This window comes from Gouania willdenowi, chromosome 4 (assembly GCF_900634775.1).
Source record: "Gouania willdenowi chromosome 4, fGouWil2.1, whole genome shotgun sequence".
Taxonomy (NCBI): Eukaryota; Metazoa; Chordata; class Actinopteri; order Blenniiformes; family Gobiesocidae; genus Gouania; species Gouania willdenowi.
The window spans coordinates 41,121,461-41,146,510 of record NC_041047.1 but is presented as its reverse complement, the minus strand read 5'-3'; the positions used below and the strand labels follow the sequence as shown (position 1 = coordinate 41,146,510).

The 25,050-nt window shown below is 42.6% G+C and overlaps 2 protein-coding genes across 5 annotated transcripts in view; both read left to right on the top strand.

Annotated features, from left to right (window-relative positions):
* LOC114462065 (zinc finger protein 664-like) overlaps positions 1–20,145 on the top strand; it is a 34,168-nt gene extending 14,023 nt beyond the window's left edge. The window contains exons 4-6 of one of the 4 annotated variants that reach the window (XM_028444671.1): positions 830–1,363; positions 18,503–18,557; positions 18,809–20,145. In XM_028444671.1, the coding sequence (XP_028300472.1) occupies positions 18,533–18,557; positions 18,809–19,779 (996 nt within the window). In that variant the 5' untranslated portion in view covers positions 830–1,363; positions 18,503–18,532 and the 3' untranslated portion in view covers positions 19,780–20,145. Of the gene's footprint in view, positions 1–826; positions 1,364–13,337; positions 13,669–18,502; positions 18,558–18,808 lie in introns of those variants that run through there. The other 3 variants (XM_028444670.1, XM_028444668.1, XM_028444669.1) reach the window with 3 other exon arrangements.
* LOC114462240 (gastrula zinc finger protein XlCGF8.2DB-like) lies at positions 1,348–2,271 on the top strand. Its single transcript, XM_028444932.1, has one exon. It carries the CDS (start codon positions 1,348–1,350, stop codon positions 2,218–2,220), a length of 873 nt encoding a protein of 290 aa, XP_028300733.1. The 3' UTR covers positions 2,221–2,271.
* Positions 20,146–25,050: the final 4,905 nt, after the last annotated feature.

The window sequence follows — 25,050 nt, the reverse complement described above, 5'->3', positions numbered from 1 at the left end:
TCATACGTCTTGAGGTGCTAATTAGACTCTGTGGGGTGATCAATTGGGTGATGGCTTCCTTGGGATATCAAATGGGTGCCCTTCTTCTTGGGTGTTTTTCTGATAGGCCCACAACACCTCTCGAGGGTTCAGCAGTGAATCCCAGCATTCCATGTTCACCCCCTAGATGCCATCAACTCATTTTGACAGCCCAGGTGGAGTTCTTCCTCTCCAGCCACAGCCACTGAACGCCCTTTGCCGGTGGTCCTTCCCTCGCACCCCCATCTTTCTGAGTCGCCTGGGTGTTGTAGGCCCTCTGCAGCCTACTTTGGTGTGTCCATCTGTTTTTGCTACACTTGCCAAACATGAATCCACTCGTTTTGCAGTGAAAAATATGGTGGAAATGTTCTTGTTGTATTGTCCCAAAATATGTGGGTAAGCGTTTAGTCTGTGTCAGAACTCAAATACACCTCACGGTGATACTTGGACACGTCATCAGTGATGAACCCAGGGTCATAGGGTGTTTCGGGTCTTTAATCATCAAACATCCTCGCCCGGGAGACCCAGCAGGGGGTGATCAGACCCCGGCCTGTGTCCAAGTGGCGCACCACAGATCCCCCCTACGGATCCACAGCCACCTGGAGGCCTTTTCTGTGGCCTCAAGGATGTACAACAGAACAATAGTGTGTAAATGTGACATTTCCCACTATAAAAAAGCAACAACAACCAAAACAAACAAACAAAATTACTCCAAAAACCCACAAAACAACAAAAATACACAAAACTGATAGTAAAATATACACAATGACAACAAAATCCAACAAACCCTTTTTTGTTTTTTGGAAAGGAGAATCTGCTCATGGACTGCAGCTCCAGGATCATCTCGACATAAAGAAGGAAGAGGAAGAACTGTGGGAAAGTCTGGAGGTAAAGCAGGAGACGGATATCACGGCTGTTACTGTGAAGAGTGAAGATGAAGAGGAGGAAGTTCAGTGTTTTCTGCTACAATGGAGACAAAGTGAGAAGAACATCAAAAAAGAACCTGCAACCTGCAGCTCAGCTAAACTCATGAAAGTAGAACCAAATGTAGACATCAGTGAAGGCCCAGAAGCAGCAAACACTTGTACACAACCAGACACTGATGGAGAGGAAACAGACTGCTCTGACACTGAAGACAGTGAGGATTGGAGGGAGCCTTTGTCCCAGTCTGAAGCTCAGAGTGAACACATGGACATGAGCTGTGAGAGCTTTCAAACATCTCAGGTTAGGACTGAGAACAACAAAGGCAAATCACAGAACACAGAGAAACACTTTGCTTGTGATGTGTGTGGGAAACGATTTATCAGCAGATCTAAACTGAAGGTCCACATGAGAATTCACACAGGTGAGAAACCCTTTGGTTGTGATGTTTGTCAGAAATGGTTTTCTCAAAAGAAGCATTTAAAGAATCACATGAGAATCCACACAGGAGAGAAACCCTATGGTTGTGATGTTTGTCAGAAATGTTTTTTTCAAAAGAAGCATTTGAAAGATCACATGAGAATCCACACAGGAGAGAAGCCTTATGGTTGCGACGTATGTGAGAAACAATATACAAGAAGATTTGAACTGAAGATACATATGAGAATTCACACAGGAGATAAACCCTTTGGTTGTGATGTTTGTGGGAAAAGATTTACCAGAAGATCTGAACTGAAGAGCCATATGAAAGTTCACACAGGAGAGAAACCCTATGGTTGTGATGTCTGTGGTCAAAAGTTTACTTTTAAGTCAAGTCTTTGTGTGCACTCTAGAATTCATACAGGAGAGAAACCCTTTGGTTGTGATGTTTGTCAGAAACGGTTTTCTCAAAAGAAGAATTTAAAGGATCACATGACAATCCACACAGGAGAGAAACCCTATGGTTGTGATGTTTGTCAGAAACGCTTTCAAAAGAAGCATTTGAAGGATCACATGAGAATCCACACAGGAGAGAAACCCTATGGTTGCGACGTATGTGGGAAACAATTTACGAGAAGATTTGAACTTAAGATCCATACGAGAATTCACACAGGAGAGAAACCCTTTGGTTGTGATGTGTGTGGGAAACGATTCATCAAAAGATCTGATCTGAAGGTCCACAATATAAATCACACAGAAGAGAAACCTTTTATTTGTAATGTTTGTAGTAAAGGATTTTGTCGCAAGTCTGACCTGAAGCGACACATGAACATCCATACAGTAGAGAAAACCTTTGGTTGAGGTGTTTGTGGTCAAACATTTACTTATAGAAGTTTTTCTGTGCACATGAGTTGCCACACAAGAGAGAAACCCTATGTTTGTGATTAGGGTTGGGCATTGGAACCGGTTCTAAATAGGAACCGGTTCCTAACCTCCGGTTCCGGAACTGTTACAAAGATGTTTAAATTTCGATTATTTTTTTAGATTCCTGAATGACCGCACTAGTTTGTTTCCGCCGGGTTTGTATAAGGTGTGTTCAGAACGCGACTGTAGTGACTGCAGTCTGTGTGTGTGTCTGGCTGCGGAGCCTCTGTCCATAGGCTGAGAGAGAGAGGGATGATCACTTTTTCTGCGGTCATATCATAGACAGCGCCTCTTCTAGGGTTTAAATGATCAACTTAGGGAGTTACTAAACCAGGGGTGCCAGGGTGAGATTGGTTGGGGGGCCAGATTTTTTTCAAATGAGACTTCAGGGGACCGAATGACACTTTTAGCCTGAAAGACTCAACACATGGATATGCTGCTTGAAATTATTCATGAAGGCCTACACATCAAAAAGAAATTGCATTGGCACCACAATAGCCTCACAATGAGGCCTCCAATTGCATATCAGCCTGGAGCAAGTTACCCTCCAAAAACTTAACATTGTCCTATCAATGCAAGTAGCCTACATTTATAAATTAGAAATGCAACAAATTAGACAAAACACATTTCCTATAAATAACACAAATGTGAACTGTAAATTACTTCGATCATTTTTATTGAAGGCTTGCACATGAAAACATGCCAATGCATAATTAGGTCAATTAAAAGAAGGCCTAAATGAGTCACAGAAACCAAGTGCCAGAATAAAGTAATCTAACAATAGGCCAAGTGACTGAATATCCAGTAGAAATTAGTAAAACGAAAAGGTTTTTGAAAAAATATCCAAATATGTTATTTATATATAGATATATATATATAGATAGATAGATTTCTTAAAATATGACATTGGCTCAATAATAAATAGCACATGAACTTTGCCATATATCACCAGTAAACTCCAACCCACATTTCCACACACCCATGCCTATGGCACTAGCCTACTGTACAGCCAACATCAGTCAAACCCAACCCCTTTTATTCTCTCCCACCCATATCACACAGGATTATGATAAATGGGAAGACAAGCCATCTTCTGCTACATTTTACTTGTCGAAGCCAGACACTTCTTAACTTTCACCAGCTTTGTTCAGCAGCAATAGACCAACTGACGGATTCCACCAAAATTAAAGGGGACATATTAAGCTATTTTTCACCCATCTCTATTTGTTCTAAGAACCCAAACAACATAGTAATTTTCCTAAACCCGCCTGTTTTCTGGAGTTTTAGCTGTCTGAAAAGTTACTTTCCGACCAATTCTAAAACCAGGCTGTGTGAGTGGGCGTGTCTATAGACGCGGACTCCTCATATGACGCCAAGCAACAGTTGATCACTAGCGACTTTCTTTTGCTATTCACACACTCGTTGTTTTCAGCCAAAAACCTGCACATTACAGTAAAACACATGGATATTTAAGTGGATATTGTGAGTCAGAAAAACACTGTTTTATGAAGTGTCTGCGCCGTGTAGCAAAAGCTGCTTCAACAGCAAAAGCAGCTGTTTCAGTTGCTTCAAACACTTACCGGAGCTGCTACGTCATGTTATTGTCATGCTCTCGTGTAGAGATTACAGGAATAAACCATTCAAGGTGATAGTCCGCTGTTTTGTCCGAACCGTGTGTTGGATTGTGTCACAAACACAGTGTTGCCAGATTCGTGGTTCGTGTTTGGGCTGTTCTAAAATGTGATTGTGCTGGAAATTGTCCATCTGATCTGGCAACACTGATTCCAGATTTAACGTGTGATGTCACAAATGTAGAAAATTTGAAACGGAGCAATTTTCTCTGCGTTATAAGAATTACACAGACCACAAACAAATGACTGGATGGTTTTATTTCATCCAGAGGTGGGAGTTGAATCCCGAAGGTGGTGGGAGACATGGAGTCCGATTGGACCATGTTCTCCTCCTCCATTGTCGATGCGGCCGTTCGCAGCTGTGGCCGTAAAGTCTCTGGTGCCTGTCGCGGCGGCAATCCCCGAACCCAGTGGTGGTGCCCGGAAGTAAGGGATGCCGTCAAGCTGAAGGAGACCTACCTGGCCTTTTTGGTGGGTAGGACTCCGGAGGCAGCCGAGAGGTACCGGCAGGCCAAGCGTGCTGCAGCCCGCGCGGTCGCAGAGGCAAAAACTCGGGTCTGGGAGGAGTTCGGAGAAGCCATGGAGGAGGACTATCGGTCGGCCTCGAAGAGATTCTGGCAAACCGTTCGGCGCCTCAGGAGGGGAAAGCAGTGCTTCACCAACGCTGTTTACAGTGCAGGGGGGGAGCTGCTGACCTCAACTGGGGATGTTGTCGGCCGGTGGAAGGAGTACTTTGAGGGTCTCCTCAATCCCACTGCCACGTTTTCCGATGAGGAAGCAGAGGCTGGGGACTCCGAGGCGGACTCGCCCATCACCCGGGCGGAATCACCGAGGTGGTTGAAAAGCTCCTCGGGGGCAGGGCTCCGGGGGTGGATAAGATTCGTCCTGAGTACCTTAAGTCTCTGGATGTTGTAGGACTGTCTTGGTTGACACGTCTCTGCAACATCGCGTGGCAGTTGGGGACAGTGCCTCTGGATTGGCAGACCGGGGTGGTGGTCCCTCTCTTTAAGAAGGGGGATTGGAGGGTGTGCTCCAACTACAGAGGGATCACACTCCTCAGCCTCCCTGGCAAGGTCTACTCCAGGATGCTGGAGAGGAGGATCCGGCCGATAGTCGAATCTCAGATTCAGGAGGAACAGTGCGGTTTTCATCCCGGTCGCGGCACACTGGACCAGCTCTATACCCTTCATCGGGTGCTTGAGGGTTTGTGGGAGTTCGCCCAACCAGTCCACATGTGCTTTGTGGATCTGGAGAAGTCGTTCGACTGTGTCCCTCATGGTGCCCTGTGGGGGGTGCTGCGGGAGTATGGGGTCCGGGGCCCTTTGCTAAGGGCTGTCCATTCCCTGTATGACCGCAGCAGGAGCCTGGTTCGCATTGCCGGCAATAAGTCAGACCTGTTCCCAGTGCATGTTGGTCTCCGCCAGGGCTGCCCTTTGTCACCGGTTCTGTTCATTACTTTTATGGACAGAATTTCTAGGTGCAGCCAGGGACCGGAGGGGGTCCGATTTGGGAACCTCAGGATTTCATCTCTGCTGTTTGCAAATTATGTTTTTCTGTTGGCTTCATCAAATCATGACCTTCAGCATGCACTGGGGCGGTTTGCGGCCGAGTGTGAAGCGGCCGGGATGAGGATCAGCACCTCCAAATCTGAGGCCATGGTTCTCCACCGGAAAAAGGTGGCTTCCCCTCTCTGGGTCGTTGGAGAGTCCTTGCCTCAAGTGGAGGAGTTCAAGTATCTCGGGGTCTTGTTCACGAGTGAGGGTAGGATGGAGCGTGTGATCGATAGACCGATCGGTGCAGCGTCAGCAGTGATGCGGTCGCTGTATCGGACTGTTGTGGTGAAGAGGGAGCTGAGTCGGGGGGGCAAAGCTCTCAATTTCCTGATCGATCTACGTTCCTACCCTCACCTATGGTCATGAGATTTGGGTAATGACCGAAAGGACAAGATCGCGGATACAGGCGGCCGAAATGAGTTTCCTTCGCAGGGTGGCTGGGCGCACCTTTTGAGATAGGGTGAGAAGCTCAGTCACCCGGAAGGTGCTCGGAGTAGAGTCGCTGCTCCTTCACGTCGAAAGGAGTCATCTGTTTCAGATGCCTCCTGGTCACCTCAATCGGGAGGTGTTTCAGGCGTGTCCTATTGGGAAGAGGCCTCCTGGAAGGCCCAGGACAAGTTGGAGGGACTATGTCTCTGAGCTGGCCTGGTGTCGCCTCGGGGTCCCCCCAGAACAGCTGGAAGAGGTGTGCGTGGATCGGGAGGTCTGGGCATCTCTGCTGAGACTGCTGCCTCCGCGACCCGGCCCCGGATAAAGCGGAAGAAGATGGATTAATGGATGGATGGTTTTATTTCACATTTTGTGTGCTGGTGGACACAAAAAACTATATAAAATTAGATTTAAAAAAAAAAAAAACAAAAACCACGGGCCGGATGTGATGTACAATTGGGCAGGGTCCGGCCCGGGGGCCGTAACCATGGCACCCCTGTACTAATGGATGAGTTCACCCAGAATGTAGGCTTATTCATGAAGTTAACAGCTTTAATTTAGCCCCACTGCTAACCTGTACAATGTTATGTTTGATGTGTGTTAAAGTGTTGAAATGTTACAAAATGTGGGACTTTTTTTTATTAAATACGCAGTAAATGATAAAAAATAAACAAATTTAAAAACCGTTGTTTCAGAAACATTAATCTCCCATTATACATTTATGAAACTAAAGCAGCTTCATTCTTTTAGCTCCGCTATTTTAAATTTATATTTAGAATTATTAATCTTGTTATTATTAATTATTATATTATTAATTTTTAAATGTTTGAATAATTAAAATAAACAAAAACAAATGTTAGTGTGTATAAAACCGTCAAATGTAATGAACTGGGTTGTTTTGGTCCTAAATGGTTTTGAATGGTTTCAGTGTTGGGAATGCACACACTAAACTGCAGTGTATCTTTGCTTTTCAGGGCGTGGATGTGGCTGAAATGCACAGATTTGTGTCTGTGACCAAATATTTGTTGCAGCATTTTAAAGCTCATTGTTTTTCATACATTGTTGATTATTTTAATTTTTGTCAATTTTTAATAAATATGCCATTTTTCCCCCCAAGTGTTGGACCTACGTGTCGTGTGTGGACGTTAATGGAGGATTTTAAAACTGTAAATGTGTGTGTTTTGATGGTTCCTGTATACCCAGTTTGAATCAGTCCACTACGATCCCAACACTCTGTGGGTTGAGGAGACTAATTAGAAGTGTGATTGCACTTTTAACGACACGTCTAACTTAAAGACGAGCAACGTGAAATTAACAGTAAATAGGCAACGTGTTGACATGTATATAAACTAAGTATATTAAATAAACACATGAGCTTCATATACCCATTTATGTTTTCATTTAGGCTGTTTTATAATTTAGGAATTAGGGCTGGGCGATATATTGAGATTCAAGATGTATCGAATTTTCTATTTTGGCGATATAGAAAACTATAATATTTCATATACTTATATAAATATATTATAGCTTTTTATATTTCAAAATACTGGTTTTAAAAGTCGCTGCTTTTACTTCTCAGAACAACATGTAAAGCTCAGTTAGATGATTAATGAGTGCACATATTGATCAGCTGTTTGTTAATAAATGTCCCTGTGTAGCATTTTGCATCAGCAAATTTAACCTAGAATTGTCTTTCTGATCAGACTTTATTTGATGAAGTTATCGAGATTTATATCATATATCACCATTTTGAGAAAAAATAATGAGAGATGAGTTTTGGTCCATATTGCCCAGCCCTAGTAGGAATGTTCACAGCATTTCAATGTTAATAAAGGTCGACCTACCAGATTCTAATCACATAATTGTATTTAGTAAGTGGTTGACAAGTGGGTATTTTAGATTTCTTGTACATCTGTCTTAAAATATAAGGGATACTGGAGCTTGGTTGGGCGGGTGGGACAGCTCGTAGTGGGCACCAGAAAATTTCCCTTATTTTCAAATCCAAAACTTGACAGGTATGGAAATGTACTATTGAGATATAAACTTAGACATATTTATGATTGTTGTTGTTCTAACACATCCAAGAACGATGTCGGAGTTGTAGTTGTAGTTGTAGAAGTAGTAGTAGTAGCTCCAGGAGGAGTGTGTTAAAGATTGAGCTGATGATTTTCAAGATTTGGCCAATTTCCTATTAACACAAAATGGAAAATATCTTGATACAAAATAACACATTAGAAAATCAAGCATGCGTCTCATTGACTTTTTTGATCGAGAGGCCAAAACAGTGCCAATGTCCGTATTTCCACATTGACCTGGTTTAGGGTCGAGACTTTAACAATTGATTCACATTTGACGCAAATCAAAGTTTGTATCTGCAAATGGGAGCATTTTCAAAAAAATGTAATTTTCAAAAAGTTTTGGCCAAAATGCAAGTTATCAAAAATCTATAAATATCTTTTGATGTCCCGCTTCTCTAGATGATCCCCAGCAACTTTGAGCTTCTTCAGTGAAACGCCCTAGGAGGAGTGCGTTATAATACGTTTGCCCCATATTAAATTGTCTTCACTCTATAAGGGACGCTAATGTGTGTTGTGTTTTCCCGGGTGATGATGTGGAGGATGAATAAGGATCGTAGATGAAACTGGCTCGCATAATAATACAAAGTTTATTAACACAAGCAGAATCAAAAGAACAGGGGAGAGACAAAAACCCTGTGAGAGCAGCCGGGGTCAGATTTACTCTGAAGAATCCCAGCCAAAAAAAGGCATATATGATATGACAGGAAACCGGAGACCAACGGGAGGAGTCTAAGGCTTTAGCCTTAGAACAAAGAAAGAAAGCCACAAACTTTCACACCTCAACAAATGGAGGAAGTACCAACCTGGGAACAAGAAACTTTCAGGGTTCACAAGTTAATCAACATCCAACAGTCGAGTTACAGAGATAACTGGCGGGGGTCACAAACCCCCTATGGCTAAAGCCATCTGTTGAAATCTTATACTCAGCTTGAAGTGAAGAGGTATATTGCATAGAATGAATACTTTTCAAACAAGTACATATTCTTTAATCTCATTTTGAGGGGGAAACCAACAGCTGGTATTCTTCCAACATCCTGAGTGACCTTTGGGGGTGATAAAATCCCCTGGGCTCCGCAGGGGGTCGGAGCCCAGAGTTTGAAAACTTAGCAAGTAAACATTGACTGATTGTTTACTTTTGATCGTAATGTAACAAAGAGGTGAGAACAGGAACGAACCTGTTCTTTGAGTCTACTGTTCCTTTGTTTGGCCAGGAAGGGGAAAGGGTCCCCCCTTGGTTCACATTTGCACTTCACAGAGGGAGACAGACCTTCTGAACCCAATGCTGAGGCTAGTACAGTATCTCAGTCAAAGTTCAACTTAGATGATTTAATTTCCTACACATGTGAAGCAGTCAATACACCTCATGTGCCAATGTCCGTTTATCCACATTGAGCTGGTTTAGGGCCGGGAGTTCAACAACTGAATTACATTTGATGCAAATCTGACTTTGTATGAGGAAATGGGAGCATTTTCCAAAAAACTAATATTTTGTCATTTTTGGCCAAAATCCTCGGCTCCACCCTGCAAACACCGTAAAAGTTTTCAAAAATCCATGGACAGCTTTTGGTGTCCCACTTCTCTGGATGATCTCCAGCAGTTTTGAGCCCTTGTCGGTGAAACGCCCTAGGAGAAATGCTTTAAAATAGGACATTTGTCCCATATTCAATTCTCTTCACTCTGTAGGAGGTGCTAACGTGTCAATGTCCGTTTTTCCACATTGAGCTGGTTTAAGGCAGGGAGTTTAACAACTGAGTCACATTTGACGCAAATCCGACTTTGTATGTGCAAATGGGAGCATTTAAAAAAAAAAAAAAAAAAATAGCCAAGATTAACGGCTGCGCCCTGCAAACACAGTTAAAGTTATCAAAAATCCGTGGATAGCTTTCGGTGTCTTATTTTTCTAAATGATCTCCAGCAATTTTGAACCCCGTCAGTTAAACGCCCTAGGAGAAATGCGTTAAAATACAGCTTGAGCGAAAATAGCAATTTTGCAATTTTCAATTTTCAATTCAAGATTCTGGACTTCCTGTGTGTTTTTTGGCATGGTGTTCAAATATTTTTTACTTGTCTTGTCATGATCTACTTTAGTGTCAATTTTCATGATTCTATGATGAATAAATTTTTTTGCAATTCCTATCTCGTAATACATTTTTGGCGTACTTGGTGGCGCTGGCGCATCAAATTTTTGCATTTTTAAAATTGGAAATAGCTAGAAATTAGAGAGGCACGCAATTTAATTTTGTTTGAATTTTTGTTACCCTTCATAATGGTTCAGTGGGTGAAAAGTAGGTCAGTTGGTTCTGACACCAGTAAAGAAAGAAAGAACGAAAGAATAATATTCCAGCACAATAACAGTGTTTCCCCCTTTTTGAGTATTATGAACTATACATTTTCGGAAAGCGCAGGGGGAAGCCTACGACATGACAAGAGTCCCTGCTCACTGACGGGCGCGTGGCATTCCCATAGGCTCTGCCCCTTCCTTGCTCTCGTAGTGTGGCCACTACGAGAGCAAGAGGCCCCTTGCCAGCTCGTGGTGCTCGGGCCGAAAAATGTTTCTGTGGAGCCAGGGTAGCATTGCTGGACTGAGAGGACTCACTGTAGGTTTACAGCTCTTATCATAGACAGCTCCACTTGTACTTATGGTTTCAGAAAGTTGTTGCTAGTGACAAGATGACACCAGCATGTACCGGCTGCTGTCTTCCCGCTCTGCTGGAACTTTGTTTGTAGTTGCAATGATCGGTATTCTGTGCCAAAACATCACTGCGCTGATAGTATACAACCGTCAGGCACTTATTTATCTTAATCGATCACATGAGGTACGTCTGAGCTTTGAGGATCAAACATTCAGACTTCCTCCTCACTTGGCCTCAGTACCTGCCTACCTGCTGCACTCACCTGTCCCCGGAGGAAGCGTGCCAAAAAACGGGGTAAACGTGGTGGACTTCTGTTAAGGACAAAGGCGTTCTGGAGGTCAGATCCTAGGACTGCTCCTGGATGCTAGTTATGTACTTAAAATCATTTTATCAAACTGGTTCTAAGTACAATTAACATCAAACAAAAGGGCTGACATGTTCTTATAGTCACACACAGTCTTTTTACTTTGTTCAACTAAAGTGGTGTAGCATTAGCATTAGCAACACTTGCTACATAACAAGGCAGTATGTCAGTCTAGTGATTTCCATTTGCTTTTGAGGTAACATACATAATAATAAAATCCTACTTTAAGCAGTGTTTGAACGCCTCATTTCAATCACACAGTTTATACAATCATATCCTATACAAGAAAAAATGTTATTGCTTTGGTTACATTAGGCCTGGGTGATATGGACCAATCATATTTTTATATTTGTCTTCAAAATGGCAATAGGCAATATAAACCATTTATTTTTTTTATCAACAGTTTTACAAGAAAGAACAATAATGGGTCAAAGTCATTGGAGCCACAAAGACCCTTTTATTAATCACTAGCAGCACAATAACAACATTTTATGTCACTTTTGACTATTTCCTTCATTAAGGCTGAAATGTGATTAAATGTAGTGTTGCTTCATTCAGGGCAGCTCTGAGTTGCTGAAAGTCATTTTTAAAGTAAATCATATTCGGGATACTGTCTCTTTAGTTTCTTCTGCAGCAGCAGATCTCTGCTGTGGAGCGACAGAGTTAGTTAGAGAAGAGAAACACATGCAGTGTTTCCTCAAACATCTCACTGCTTCAACACTCAGAGTGGGGGGGGTAGCGAGCATACTAATGCCCTGTGTAAGCGCTTAATAATTCTTTGGTGTCTGTATTGCTGACATGCTGACTAGCAATTGGTGTGATTTGGCAGAGAAAAAACCTATGGATGTGCTGTATTTGGACCACAGACATATGACGCAGACACGGCACAGCGAGGGTTAAAATGTGAACTACAGACGGTTCTACGATCTCATGTTTAAGTCCTTAACGATCTAATATCATCAGATCACTCTTATACACCCTTATACACACGTGAGTGAGAGAGAGAGAGACACAAAAAATGTTAGTTTTTTAGACAAGTAAACTAACACTAGTCCAGTGATGTTGATAGGTTTTCAATGTAGTGAGTCCCGGGACCCACAGGTGGTGATTTGAGTGGGTCCATGGGAAATTCAATGGGTCCCCAATAAAAAAATTATTTCTATTTCTTTAATTGTAGTTTTAAACTATCTTAATGGTGGTATGATATGGCTATAATTAGCAGATATATTCACACATGTTCAAAATGTCTCTGAAATTAAACAAATACAATTCTAAATCTGAAAGGTTTATTGCACAGTGGCAGGTTATATTGCACTTTTGTAGCAACATAAAAGAGCACCAAAAAAAATTACTAAAATTCAAATGAAAACAAAATGGTGTCTGTTGTACAAAAATAAATTATCAATAAAAGTGCTGATTTTAACACAAAACATTCTCATGACAGAGTCAAAAAATAAATTGTCACCAAAATAAGACCAAAATCTTCTTGTCTGAACATCAACTAAATCAAATGAACTGAGTCAATCACTATGAAACTTATAGCACAAAAATGTAACTTAACCAACAGTGCAAAGTCTAAAATGATGCAGATACAGCATGTTTGTGGTGTATTGTAAGCAGCTAGTTCACTTGCTAGTTGTTGTAGCGGCTAAACTAACATGTACTCAAGGCGATCATGTCTGCGCTGAGTTCATGTGTAAAGGGGTACGCTGACGGTTAGGTTTATTTTGCTAGTTACTGTGATTTTAAACATAAGTTGTTGTGTACAATGTATCGTACCGAGCAACATCACTGCTTACTACTAAGAAGTTTGTATCTTTGACTTAGAGCCCTATAAAATCCGTTTTATTTTTTCCCAAATTCTGTTTTCAACTTAAATTTTTTTAATTACATTTTTTTAAGAAATATTTATCATTTTTTAAAGAAAAGATTAGTTTTTAAATCCTGTGAGAAAACAAAATAAATACTAATAAATAAATAAAAAATCATAATTAAACAAAAAATGATGTCAAAAATTAAGGGAGATACAATTAAAAGGTAGATATAAGTTGTAGTGACATTGCTCCTTTTTAATTATTTATATGTCATATAAAGATGTATGAGAACAGCATTAATATCACCCAATTTCCTCTCAGGGATCAATGATTTACTGAATCTGAGCAGGTTTAATGATTAAGTTTTGATCAACTTAGTTTAAATTAACCTAATAATTTAAATTATCCTATCATCTGTAGCTCTGATGAGAAGTTGTTAGAATGTAACATTCTAATAACGTTGTTCCAACGAACTTTTATTTTGTAAACTGGAAGTTCCCATAGAAACTGTTGTACTTGAGGTAGCTTGCTGACTGTGAATGTCTACCTATGAGGGACGGACAAAAGGCTGGAATAAAAAGAACTAAATTACAGAACGGACTGAGTTATTCTTAGTTAGCCAGGCATAACAGTTCCAACACTGAGCAGGGGAAGATGATCAAAGCTGATCACATTCTCACGGAGCACCGCTGCGCTACACGAATAACGGACAGAGCTTTCAGGGGGGAGGGCTTATCTGGCACTGCTGGAGGACGAGGCACACGGGAGACTCCAGGGGGAGAGGATGATCAGAGACCAGCGAGATCTATAGGCAGGATCGCCCCTTGAGGATGCAGTGCTGCGGGAGGGCGGAAGAGGCTGCTGTGAAAGAGAGGATCAGATGGTGAGGAGCCCCCTGCCTCACTCACCAGTAAACACCTGGGGACTGATGAAAAATATGGTTTTACTTGAAATTAAATATTGGAATTTATGTAACGGAAACAGGGGTGGGACGAACGTGCAGGATTTATTTTACTCTGCAACGGGATGTATTTATAATGTAGCAAAGTACTGTTACTTGAAAAAAAATTGACTTAAGTAAAAGTAAAATTACAGATTTTAGAAAGTTTTAGAATAGTACACAAAAAACTACTCAATTACAGTAACAAGAGTAAATGTAATTTGTTACTTTCCACCCCTTGTTACTGTTCACATAGAGTCTCATGTCTGTCACGCTCATCATTAACATATTGATGAATACATATTATTGTGACGAGAAGACTCCTTGTTCCACTCCTGTTCCACACAGTTGGTCCTGTGCAGACCAACTGTGGGAATATTGTTCAGATCTTCTGTGTGAGCATGAAAAGAAATCAGCGCTTACCTTGCTCTGCTCGGTGAGTGCTGTCCTGTTCGTCACCGAAAGGTGAACCCCCGAGCCTCGGCTCCGGCTGACGGCTCTCTCCAAAGTACACGTTGGCCTTCCTAGCAGCTCTCTCACTCCGGTGACCGCCCGCTACATGCTCTGCACCGCAAGGTCCGGAGCTCCCAGACATCAGCACACCAGCGGTAGTCTCAGGCCCACTGCCCTCGACGCCTCCAGGCTCTTGCGCATGTTGGTCCTCCTTCCGGGCTCTCACGACAGTGAACAGTCCAGCTCCTTTACCATGGCATCCAAGCTCTCGAACGTCAGCGAGCCAACTGTCGTCTTGAAACTAACGCTGTCCTTGACGTCTTCAGCACACGTTGGCCTGCACCCCTGCTAGCACCTGTGTTAGCTGCCTTGTGATAGCATAAGCTAACCTGCCGTCAGCACGGCGATGGAAGCCAAGGCTCCTCTCAACGAGGGAAAGGCATGCTCCGGGGCTCGCCTTTTTCCGTGTGGAAGTAAAATCTCCAACAGAGACAAACAAGGTCTGTTCGAACTGCCTGGGTTTAGAACATGCCCGAATGACGGTCAAATCCTCCGGCCCATGTTGGCACTGCGCAGTGTTCAACACACGGAGCCTCCACAGGAGGCTGGCGTGCCAAGTGAGCTTGTCCGAACAGGACCCCTTCCTCCCTCCTCACGGCGTTCCTGCAACAGCGAGTGTAGAAGAAGCGGTGCTCATGGACACAGTGGCTGCTCAGGGTTCCAGCTGGAGCTTCCAGCTCGACCTGGCTACCGCCTCCCCACGTGACGAGGACATCCTCGTTATAGACTGCGGGGAGTGTGATGAAGACTCCTCTGACCCTCTCGGTTTGGGTGTGCATGAGGAGGACTATACCTTTATCACCCCAGCTCGGGCCGCGCTTCCCATCGACTTTGTAGCCTCTCGGGATAAAGAAGAGGGCTTCATGCTTGTCTCCCCTCTTCCAAGCCTGAACATGGTGGACGTGTGCAAAAGCACTGCGGCACGGCTGGCCATTCCTTTGACCCGCTGTTGTTCAACAATATTTTTATTGTTTTTTTTACATAATGCTAGAGTTGAATGATAAGGCAATGTACAAAAACCTATCAGATAGATACCAGACCCCAAGGGTATGGCTCTGTCCCACCGGCGGAGGGCTCCTCCGCCCTGCGGGGAGGCTCTCTGCTGATGGACCAGCTGCCTGTCAAGAGAGGGCGCCATCGCTTTTTGGGTCCTCTCGTGGTGTGCGGTTCGCTGCCGCGAGAGGCTGTCTCAAGATGTGTGGGCAGCTGCTGAGAGGGGGCGCCACCATGCTAGATTTGTGACCTCTGGGCGGCAGCGGCCTGCCTCCAGAAGAGGCACCTAAGGGAAAAGAGATGCTCCCTTTTGGCCTCTTTTTGAGTCCAAGGGTGTTTGTGCTTTGCACAGAAGCGACAATAAGCCCTCTGAGAAGGCGGGGCACTCTGCTGGCTACGTATCTGGACGATTGGCTGCTTTTGGCACAATCAGAGATGGAGGCCAAGATGCAAACACGCAGTCACCTATCCGATCTGGGATTCACGGTGAGCGCAGAAGAAAATGTTTTGTCCCCTACACAGGAATCAATCTTCCTGGGTCTGTTACTGCGCTCAGTGCCACAACCATGGCGTACATCAACCGGCAAGGCGGGTTGTGCTCCCGTCAGTTGCTTTTGCTGGCATGCAAACTGATCCTGTGGAGCTGTAGCCGTCTCCTCTCACTAAGAGTGACGCACATCCCAGTGACCCTGAACGTGGGCCCAGACCCGCTGTCCAGGGGCGCGCCGGTGTATGGGGAATGGATGTTACACCTGCTGGTGGTGCAACAAATGTGGGCCCATTATGGACTGGTTGAAGTGGACTTGTTCGCCGGGGGAAAAAAACTTGCAGTGCGCAAAGTTCTTTCTGCGTAGCACGAATGCTCCCCTCAGCTCAATCTGTCAGCCGTGGGATTCTCAGAGTGATTACTACCATATAGAGGGCTCAAGCCTCCTCCACTAGATGTATTTATGATTGCAAGTGGAGGATATTTGAGGAATGGTCTCCATAGGAATCACATCCCCTTTCAGTGCCCAGTGGGAGTGATATTAAAATTTCTGCAGGACCTGATTGACAAGCGCAAGGCCTTTTCCACTGTGAAAGTGTAACTGACAGCAATCGCCGCCTGTCACGTTGGCTTCAGGGACAAACTAGCGAGTCAGCACCCACTGATATGCAGGTTTATGAAGGGGGTGCACAGGCTCCTCCCCGTGTCCAGACCACTGACGTCACCGTGGGATCTGATTGTGGTTCTGGAGGGACTTAAACATCCTCCATTTGAAGCATTGGAGGAGGCGGGCCTGAAGTTTGCCTCGCTCAAGGCTGTTTTGTTACTGGCTCTGGCGTCAGCTAAGAGGGTAGTGACATCCATGCCCAACCTGGCCTTTGTGCCGAAGGTGGTGGGTTCATGTTCTCCCATTGATTTTTTCTGCCTCACAAGATGTGCAGCGGCCTCATGTGTTATGTCCAGTTTGTGTGGTGCACACTTAAATGGACATGAGAAAAAGCCTCAGGAGGAGCGATCAGCTGTTCGTCTCCTGGGCTATTCCCCGTAAGGAGAATCCTGTTACTAAGCAACGCTTGTAACACAGGGTTGTGGAGGTTATTGCTTTGGCTTATATGAGTCAGGGTCTGCGGCCGCCTGAGAGTCTGTGCGCACACTCGACTCAGTGTCTCGCCACAGGGGAGAGTTCAGGGGAGAGTTGGACATTGCCCCTCATGTTTGTCAAGTTTTATATGCTGGATAATTCCGCCCCGTGTGTGGCACTGTCCTATTGTATACAGACTTCTGCTCTGCGGGCTGGTATCCGCTCAATAAGCATGTCTGCAATACGAGAGCTACCATATCCCATAATGAAACATCTCACAAAATATTATGAAATAGAACTTTAGGTTATTTACATAACCCGGTTCTAGGAGTAATATGAGTGCGATGTCTCACCAGACAACCCTTCTTGCTCGAACAAGCAGAAGACGTGCTTATTTTGAATGGGTCGTGTCTGTCCGCTCACTCCTTTTGTACGAGGTAGGGGTGTCCCTGGCAGACAGACATGTTTCACCAGCCTATCAAGATTGGCTGATTGAGAAAACGCTTCTGAGGGAATGCAGATAGGGTGTACATAGTGTGCGTTATTCATAGAACCGGGGTTATGTAATTAACCTAAAGTTATATAATAACCATTGAAAAACAATGGCGGCCATCTTGAAAAATTGGCGCCACCTTAAATTTTTGAGTGACCAACACCTTTTTCCAAAATAGTAGCCCTTAAAAAGTATCTGTGCAAAATGTCATGCTTTTATACCATAGGGTCTCTTGAAATATGCAATTAATCTGCTACACTATGGAGACCACCAGGAGGCAGAGAACTTGTGCAGGACTTAGTGGACGGACACACACACACACATACTCACACAATAAAATCACTGCTGACTAGGGATGTAACGATTAATCTAAATAATATCGATTTTCTGAAAATTGAATCGCAGTACTTTTATTAAACAGCAGAGGGCGCTATAAATTATCTTTCTCTTGTCCAAATGCTGAGGCGGCGGGCAGGATCTCCTACTACTTTCTTTCTGGCCGCCTTCTACTCTTAAATATGTTCATAAATGATTCTTTACCCCTTTAGCACCAAAAGAATATCTGTAATATTACGTGAATATCTGTAAAAGTCACGTTTTTCTATTAGCTGTGTCTGCTAGCATAGCATCTCTTCTTCACTGCACAGAATATCTGCATGGCAAACGACCACTGGGTAACCAGCGCCCTCTGCCCTCTTTTTTTTAAAGTCCAATTATTAAGGCACAAAATACATTTTCAGTTGCACTTTTAAAAAGAAAAAGAACTATTATGCAGTTTTGCATTGTTTATTATAGAACCAGAATTTAAATTAATAGGCTTCTTTTTCATTTGTATTATTCCTTTATTTATTTCATTCACGATTTATTTTTAGTCAAATTGCATTGTTTTGAATAGTTTATCAAGGGATTCTTTTGACAATGAAAAATAAAAGGAAAATAGTACAGTATTTGTCTACAGTCCCATTTTGTAAAATAAATCGTGAGAGAATCGTGTCGTGAACCCAGTATCGTGAATCGAATCGTATCGGGAGTTGATTGAATCGTTACATCCCTACTGCTGACACTATATTTATATTGTACATATATTTTCTGTTCTTGTTGGTCCTGTTTTATTCATGTATTCCTAATGTTTTTCTTTTGCTGCTGCTATAATAAACCTCATTTTCTCACCTAATAAATCACTGACTTATCTTTATTTACTGTTTTTAAGCAACAAGAAATAAAAGCCCCGTTCCAGAGCATGAAGATTCCAGCCAACAGTTTTGGTAATCCAATTTACTTTTATTTTGAACTTGTGGAGTTTGAAAAAAAAAAATACGAGAGTTCAGGCAAAAAAATTGTGATGAAAAATGACAGAAATGGTGTGACTATGAACAGAGGGAAATGAGCAGCCCACGTATATATTGGGGAGTGTCATTAATGTGTTTGTTTTGTTGTGGTAATGTAGAGCTTAGCTTAGTCTAATGATGTGAATAATGAGTGTAGAGACGTCTCTGATGGTCCTGGTTGTGTTTAGGAATGCCTGCAGATGTTCTTGATGGTGTTTCCTGTCAACATGGACTGCAGCTCCAGGATCATCTCCACATAAAGGAGGAAGAGGAAGAACTGTGGGAAAGTCTGGAGGTAAAGCAGGAGACGGATATCACGGCTGTTAGTGTGAAGAGTGAAAATGAAGAGGAGGAAGTTCAGTTTTTGCTGCTACACTGGAGACAAAGTGAGGAGAACATCAAAGGAGAACCTGCAACCTGCAGCTCAGCTAAACTCATGAAAGTAGAACCAAATGGAGACATCAGTGAAGACCCAGAAGCAGCAAACACTTGTACACAACCAGACACTGATGGAGAGGAAACAGACTGCTCTGACACTGAAGACAGTGAGGATTGGAGGGAACCTTTGCCCCAGTCTGAAGCTCAGAGTGAACACATGGACATGAGCTGTGAGAGCTTTCAAACATCTGAGGTTAGGACTGAGAAGAATAACAAAGAAAAATTACAGAACACAGAGAAACGCTTTGGTTGTGACGTGTGCACTAAACAATATAGCACCAGAACACATCTGAAGGTCCACATGAGAATCCACACAGGAGATAAACCCTTTGGTTGTGATGTTTGTGGTAAACATTTTAGCACAAGATCTAATCTGAAGGTTCACATGAGAATTCACACAGGAGAGAAACCCTATGGTTGTGATGTTTGTGGTCAAAAGTTTACATGTAAGTCAAGTCTTTCTATGCACTCCAGAATTCACACAAGAGAGAAACCCTTTGGTTGTGTTGAGTGTGGGAAACGATTTAGCAACAGAACACATCTGAAGATCCACATCAGAATTCACACAGGAGAGAAACCTTTTAGTTGTGATGTTTGTGGTAAAGAATTTAATAGCAAGTCTCATCAGAATCGACACGTGAAAATCCACATTAAAGAGAAATTCTTTGGTTGTGATGTTTGTGGCAAGAGATGCAGCCACAATAAGATTCACAAAAGCTAAAGCAGCTTCATTCTTTTAGCTCCACTACTTTAATTTAATTTAGATATTTAGAATTCTGAATCTTTTTGTTATTAATCTGTTTGAATAATTAAAATAAATAAAAACAAATGTTAGTGTGTACAAAACAGTCAAATCTGATGAACTGGGTTGTTTTGGTTCTAAATAGCTTTGAATGATTTCAGTGTTGGGGAATTTACACTTTAAGGTGTGATACGGATTATTCTGTGACTCTGTAATCCCAGACTGAGCTGCAGTGTATCTTTGCTTGTCAGGGCGTGGATGTGGTTAAAATGCACAGATTTGTATCTGTAATCACATAATTGTTGCAGCATTTTACAGTTTGTTGTTTTACAAAAAATAATAATTTCAATGTGCTCAATTTTAATAAATCTGCCTTTTTTCCAATTGTTGGACCTACGTGTCGTGTGTGGACGGTAATGGAGAACTTCAAAGCAGTAAATGTTTTAATGGTTCCTATGAACCCAGTTTGATACAGTCCACTATATCTGGAGGTGGAGGTTTTCTGCCTCTTTTTTAAATATTTGTTTTCTTTAAATTACGTGCAAAATACATAAAAGCTGTATTAAACAAGGACATACTGGCTATGGTGAGACTGGGAATGAGATGCTTACTGGGCTGATACGGGGTCTATTCTCCCATGCGCGTAAGTCAAAAAAGCCGCGCAGCGGCGCTGTTTTTGGCTGCGCGCTATTCTCCCCCTGTACTTAAATCAGTCGGTGCGCGCTTTCACCCCAGTTACGCACTCTGGGCTGAGCGGCCCTGAAATGTGGGCGTTTCTATTCAAATGTGGCCTCATGAGCATTCTCCCGTCTGTTTAAGTGCTTTTCCTGTTATGCGCTTCCAAACCTGGAATAAGTGCAGCGCCCCGATAAGGTGAAACATTATATTGCACTAGAAATATGGACTTGGTTGCATTTTAAGCCACATGGACTTGGAGCTGCAGCTGTGATCACCCAAGTTGTGCCTCAGCTGCTGCTGCTCGATTAATTAAAACTCTGACAGAGGCAGATTCTGTGCACATTGATCAGTTATTGCCACTATTTTCATACTATGTCCAACGTAAGGCCACATTTTGATCCACTACAGAGTAAATAATAGTGAAACAAGCTGTCATATGCGGAGGTTGGTGAAATGCGCATGAGAGGTTGGAATACAGAAACTGTTCTCACACACATTTAAATGAGGCTCATCTCGGACACGCTCACATCAGCTCCATGAGGGATTAAACAATTTATATTTAAAACTGTATATTATGTAGGAAGACAATGGTTTTGTTTCACTGCAAACATCTGTCTCTTCTTAAAGCAGGATGCTCTGTGGGATTATTTCCTCAAACCTGCAGCGCATCACACTCACACTTTAGAGCAGGTACCGTATTGATGACAGATAATGATGATGCGCTGATCATTTCTGAATGCAGGGATGGAAAAAGTTAATGAAATCAGGCTTTCCACATAAATGTTATTTGTCATTGTATGAGGGTGAAAAAGGTTTTTTGTTTGATTTGTATTCAATACACTTTGATAACAGTTACTGCATGTTGTTAATTGATTCCTATTAAAAACCCTTATTTTGAGTGATCTAATTCCTAAACATGCAGAAAGAACTAACATTTAAAAAAACATATTAGGCAAAAAGTGTGATTTTAACTATTGTTTTACATAAGAATCATAGATATCTCTGTTAGCTTGTAGAGTAAAAATACACCTACTCTTTGTAGATGACATGGGAAGTTGAAGACAGATGGGGTCGCACCATCTCTAAGCCTGACAACCTGACCCGTACTGTCAAAATGATGAAGTATGAAGTGCTCACTACAGAGCACTGATGAATTAGTAGAAACTAAACCCTCCCATCTTAAAACAACTTCCCATTGTCTTCTCAAGCCTGTATTACTGGGAAACCTTCAAAATGTGAAGAAAAAAACAGAAAGATACAATGAGAGTAGCAGTTCCCCCTTTTACACAGATAACATTAGTTACGATGACACAATATTATAAATGGTAAAATACCCAACAGTATTGTTCAATCTTACTTGTGAAAGGTAATCTGACGAGACTTGGTTTCAATACTGTGCTGGTTATTGCAACCAAATGCTGCACAACACCGGCATAGTTGCTCTCTCGTGCTAGCGTAGAGTGAGGAGACCTCTCCAATATGGCAGCAACATTTGATGCGTTCCAGCACATCATGAGGGGTCTACATATATAATGTCTATGTGAGAAGCTGCTCTACATCTTTAAAGCTGATTATTGGCAGTCAAACTCCTTTAGATCATGTGTGTGTGTGAGCAGGTGTGGAGCGCCTGGAGAAGTTTGAGTGCATTTGGAAGTGGTTTTTAAACATTTTCTCTGGGATCTTTTCACTTTCTGGTGCTTCCAATGAAAAAAGTAAGGGGAGTTTAATTCATCAGAAGAGCCAAAATAAAGTTGTTGTTTTTTAGTAGTGAGGGATATTTCGCATGAGAAGTGTGACATTCCATTGTTCCTTTGTGTTACTTTGGGAGTTGCTGATTCAACACCCTGATTTACAGTACCTGATAAGCCAAAGGGCAGTTTTGAACGTCAGCCAGCCAATCGCCAACATGCTGGAGTTTGGGTGTGAAAAACCCAAGAAGTTACCTGTAGTGCTGGAAGTTGGTATTGAGGCTTTCTAGAGCCTGCAAACTGGCAGCATTGAGAGCAGCATGCTTTCCTCAGCCCAGAATTTTCCCAGCTTCCTACCACCTGCATGTGTGTAGGGGCTGGTTGGTTGTAAGATTTTACTTGTGTCTAACTCGATTAGAAATTAGAAATACCCTTGTCATATTTCCTTGAAGCTGATCATCAAAGAGCTGGGAATTGGTGCTGTGACCCAGATGGCTGACTTCCAAAGATTGCTGACATTTAGGATTTGCTGAATTGAGGTTTTTTTTTTTTTTCACTTTTGAGGACAAGATGGCTGACTCTGAGGATTGTCTCTCTTTTTGGGACAAGATCAAAAACAGCGACATGCTCCAGAGGCTCATTTAACTCGAGACAATAGTGCGAAGAATAGAAGAGAAGGTAACTGGACATTCTTGATTTCATGGAACTGAAACTACTGTGCCACTGTTTGGAAACAGTGAAGAAAACGGAGTGAGCTCTTCATTAAACAGCTCAGATGATTGTGTTCACAATGAGAGGCTACGAGATGTGAGACCTGCTTGGAACACGCTTGGATCTGTACCAAGGACAGTTGAGAGACTTACAGGGAGACCACAGTGTGCTGAGATCAGTAGCTGCTGACCCTCACTCTCTCCTCAACAAAGAAGAGCTTCGGATTCAACTAACTTTTCTGCACAGACACAGGAGTAGAGTTCTGTGAAAGGAAGAAGACTCACAGAACCACAAGCCCGGTTCCATGTAGAATTGGAAAATAGATTTGCTCCATTGGTGAATGCACAAAAGTTTTTTTCTTAATGAGAAGAGGAACACAAGCTCACAGCACAGCGAGGACAAAGAGAACATCTAGAAAACAAAAGCTGCATGGTAAGCCAAAGAGGAAACTGGACACTTTTATCATTGGAGCTGTGACTGTAAAAAATGCTCCGAAAATGTTTGGCAAAAATGTGAAAGTGATCTGCTTACAGAATGACATGGTATCAAACTTGGCTGACAAGATATTGCGCATTGTGGAGGAAAATTTCCCGGATGTGAGGAATGTTGGGATTCATTTTGGAATAAATGATGTCAGGAATGAGCAGTCAGAGGTGTTGAAACAGAATTTCATGCGTTTGTTGAAAATTGTGAGCGGTTTACAGAAAAAAAGTGTATATCAGTGGTCTAATTCCTCCAGTCCACCAAGAAGACCTGATATTCTCAAGAATGTATGTCTGCTGCATGTGCTGAGCATTCACTGAGTTTTGTAGAAAACTTGAATGTGTTCTGGGGTTGCTGACACCTTTTTAAAGCAAATGGGCTGTGTCTGAATAAGAATGGAGGGAAACTTCTCAAATCGAACCTGTTCTACTTAACAAATGGCTCTGTGAGTGCTGATGAAGACAAAAGAGAGCATGCAACACATGAGGACAAACAGAAAACTACAAAGTTGGAAGACAACATGGAGAAACAGCTGCCTTCAAAGGAGAAGAAGAATGTGGATTGTGGGGAACACAAGGAGCTTGTCCCACCTCACATCTCTGAGGGTGACCAAACCCCCTTCTCTGAAATTGCATCACCTGCACCAAGTGTCCCACTCTCAGCTGAATCTAAAACCTTGGATTTTGTTGACCGGAAAGGAGAAATGGTTCTTGATGAGATTTTTTTGCCTCATCAAGAACCAGTCTAGGTTTATATCCAGACAAGTGCGCACCGATCATGGTGTTTGCTCGTTCACTGTTTTAGCATAAGTCTACGGAGGGCCCACGGTGTCCACCATGTTGTAAACAAAGCTCTGAGCTGCTACGGGAAGCAAGAAGGTCAAATGTCATTGAGCTGCTGAACTCCTTTAAAACTTTTTAACTTGGTTTTATTTTGTGAACCTTCGCATTTTATATGCCAATTTTCTTTTTAATTTCCTAGTCACTGTGTTTTTTGACACTTAAAATAAATGTATTTTATGTAGATTATATTAAGAATTGGGGAAAAGGTCCCTATAAAGGTTGCTATATTTCTCACAGAAACATGGCTGTTTGTTCCATTCGTTCCAGATGAGGCGGTTAGCATTGAGGGGCTAACACTGTTTTGGTCAGACAGGAGCAGTGAGCTAGTCTCATGTCACTGTAGAACTACTGACTATAAAATGCAGACATGGTTCTCCCTGATTTGTTATAAGTTTTTGAAGTCTATAAAACTCCAAATGTTTTTCACGGTCTGACCGATTGGTACAGCCAAAAACATGGCAATATTTCACCTCGAAATTCGGGATTTGCTTGTGTATGACGCGGTTGATGGCGCGCCATGAAAACCCTCTATTATCTGCAATAGTCAACTGCTCACTTCTGGGGAACGATTTGAGGCTCCATGAAAAAAAAAAAACGAACCATTGGAGTGAACGGAGTTGTCGCTACTCTCTCTAAACAGTTCTGGGAGGAACTATTCGGACGCAGCCGATACAGAGAATATAAGTACCCAGTGAGGTGAGGAACACACATTGGAGGAATGCAGTGAAGACGTGCAGCTAAAATGCAGCAACTGTGGAGGAGAGTATCGAGTTATGGACAGAAAATGTGAAATAAGAAAGAAAGCAGAGGAAGTGGAGAAAGTAAAAATGTTTAATGACATCAGCTAT

What these genes read in the sequence shown, in the direction of transcription:
- LOC114462240 (XM_028444932.1), top strand. Translation starts at nt 1,348, where the DNA reads ATGAGAATTCACACAGGTGAGAAACCCTTTGGTTGTGATGTTTGTCAG.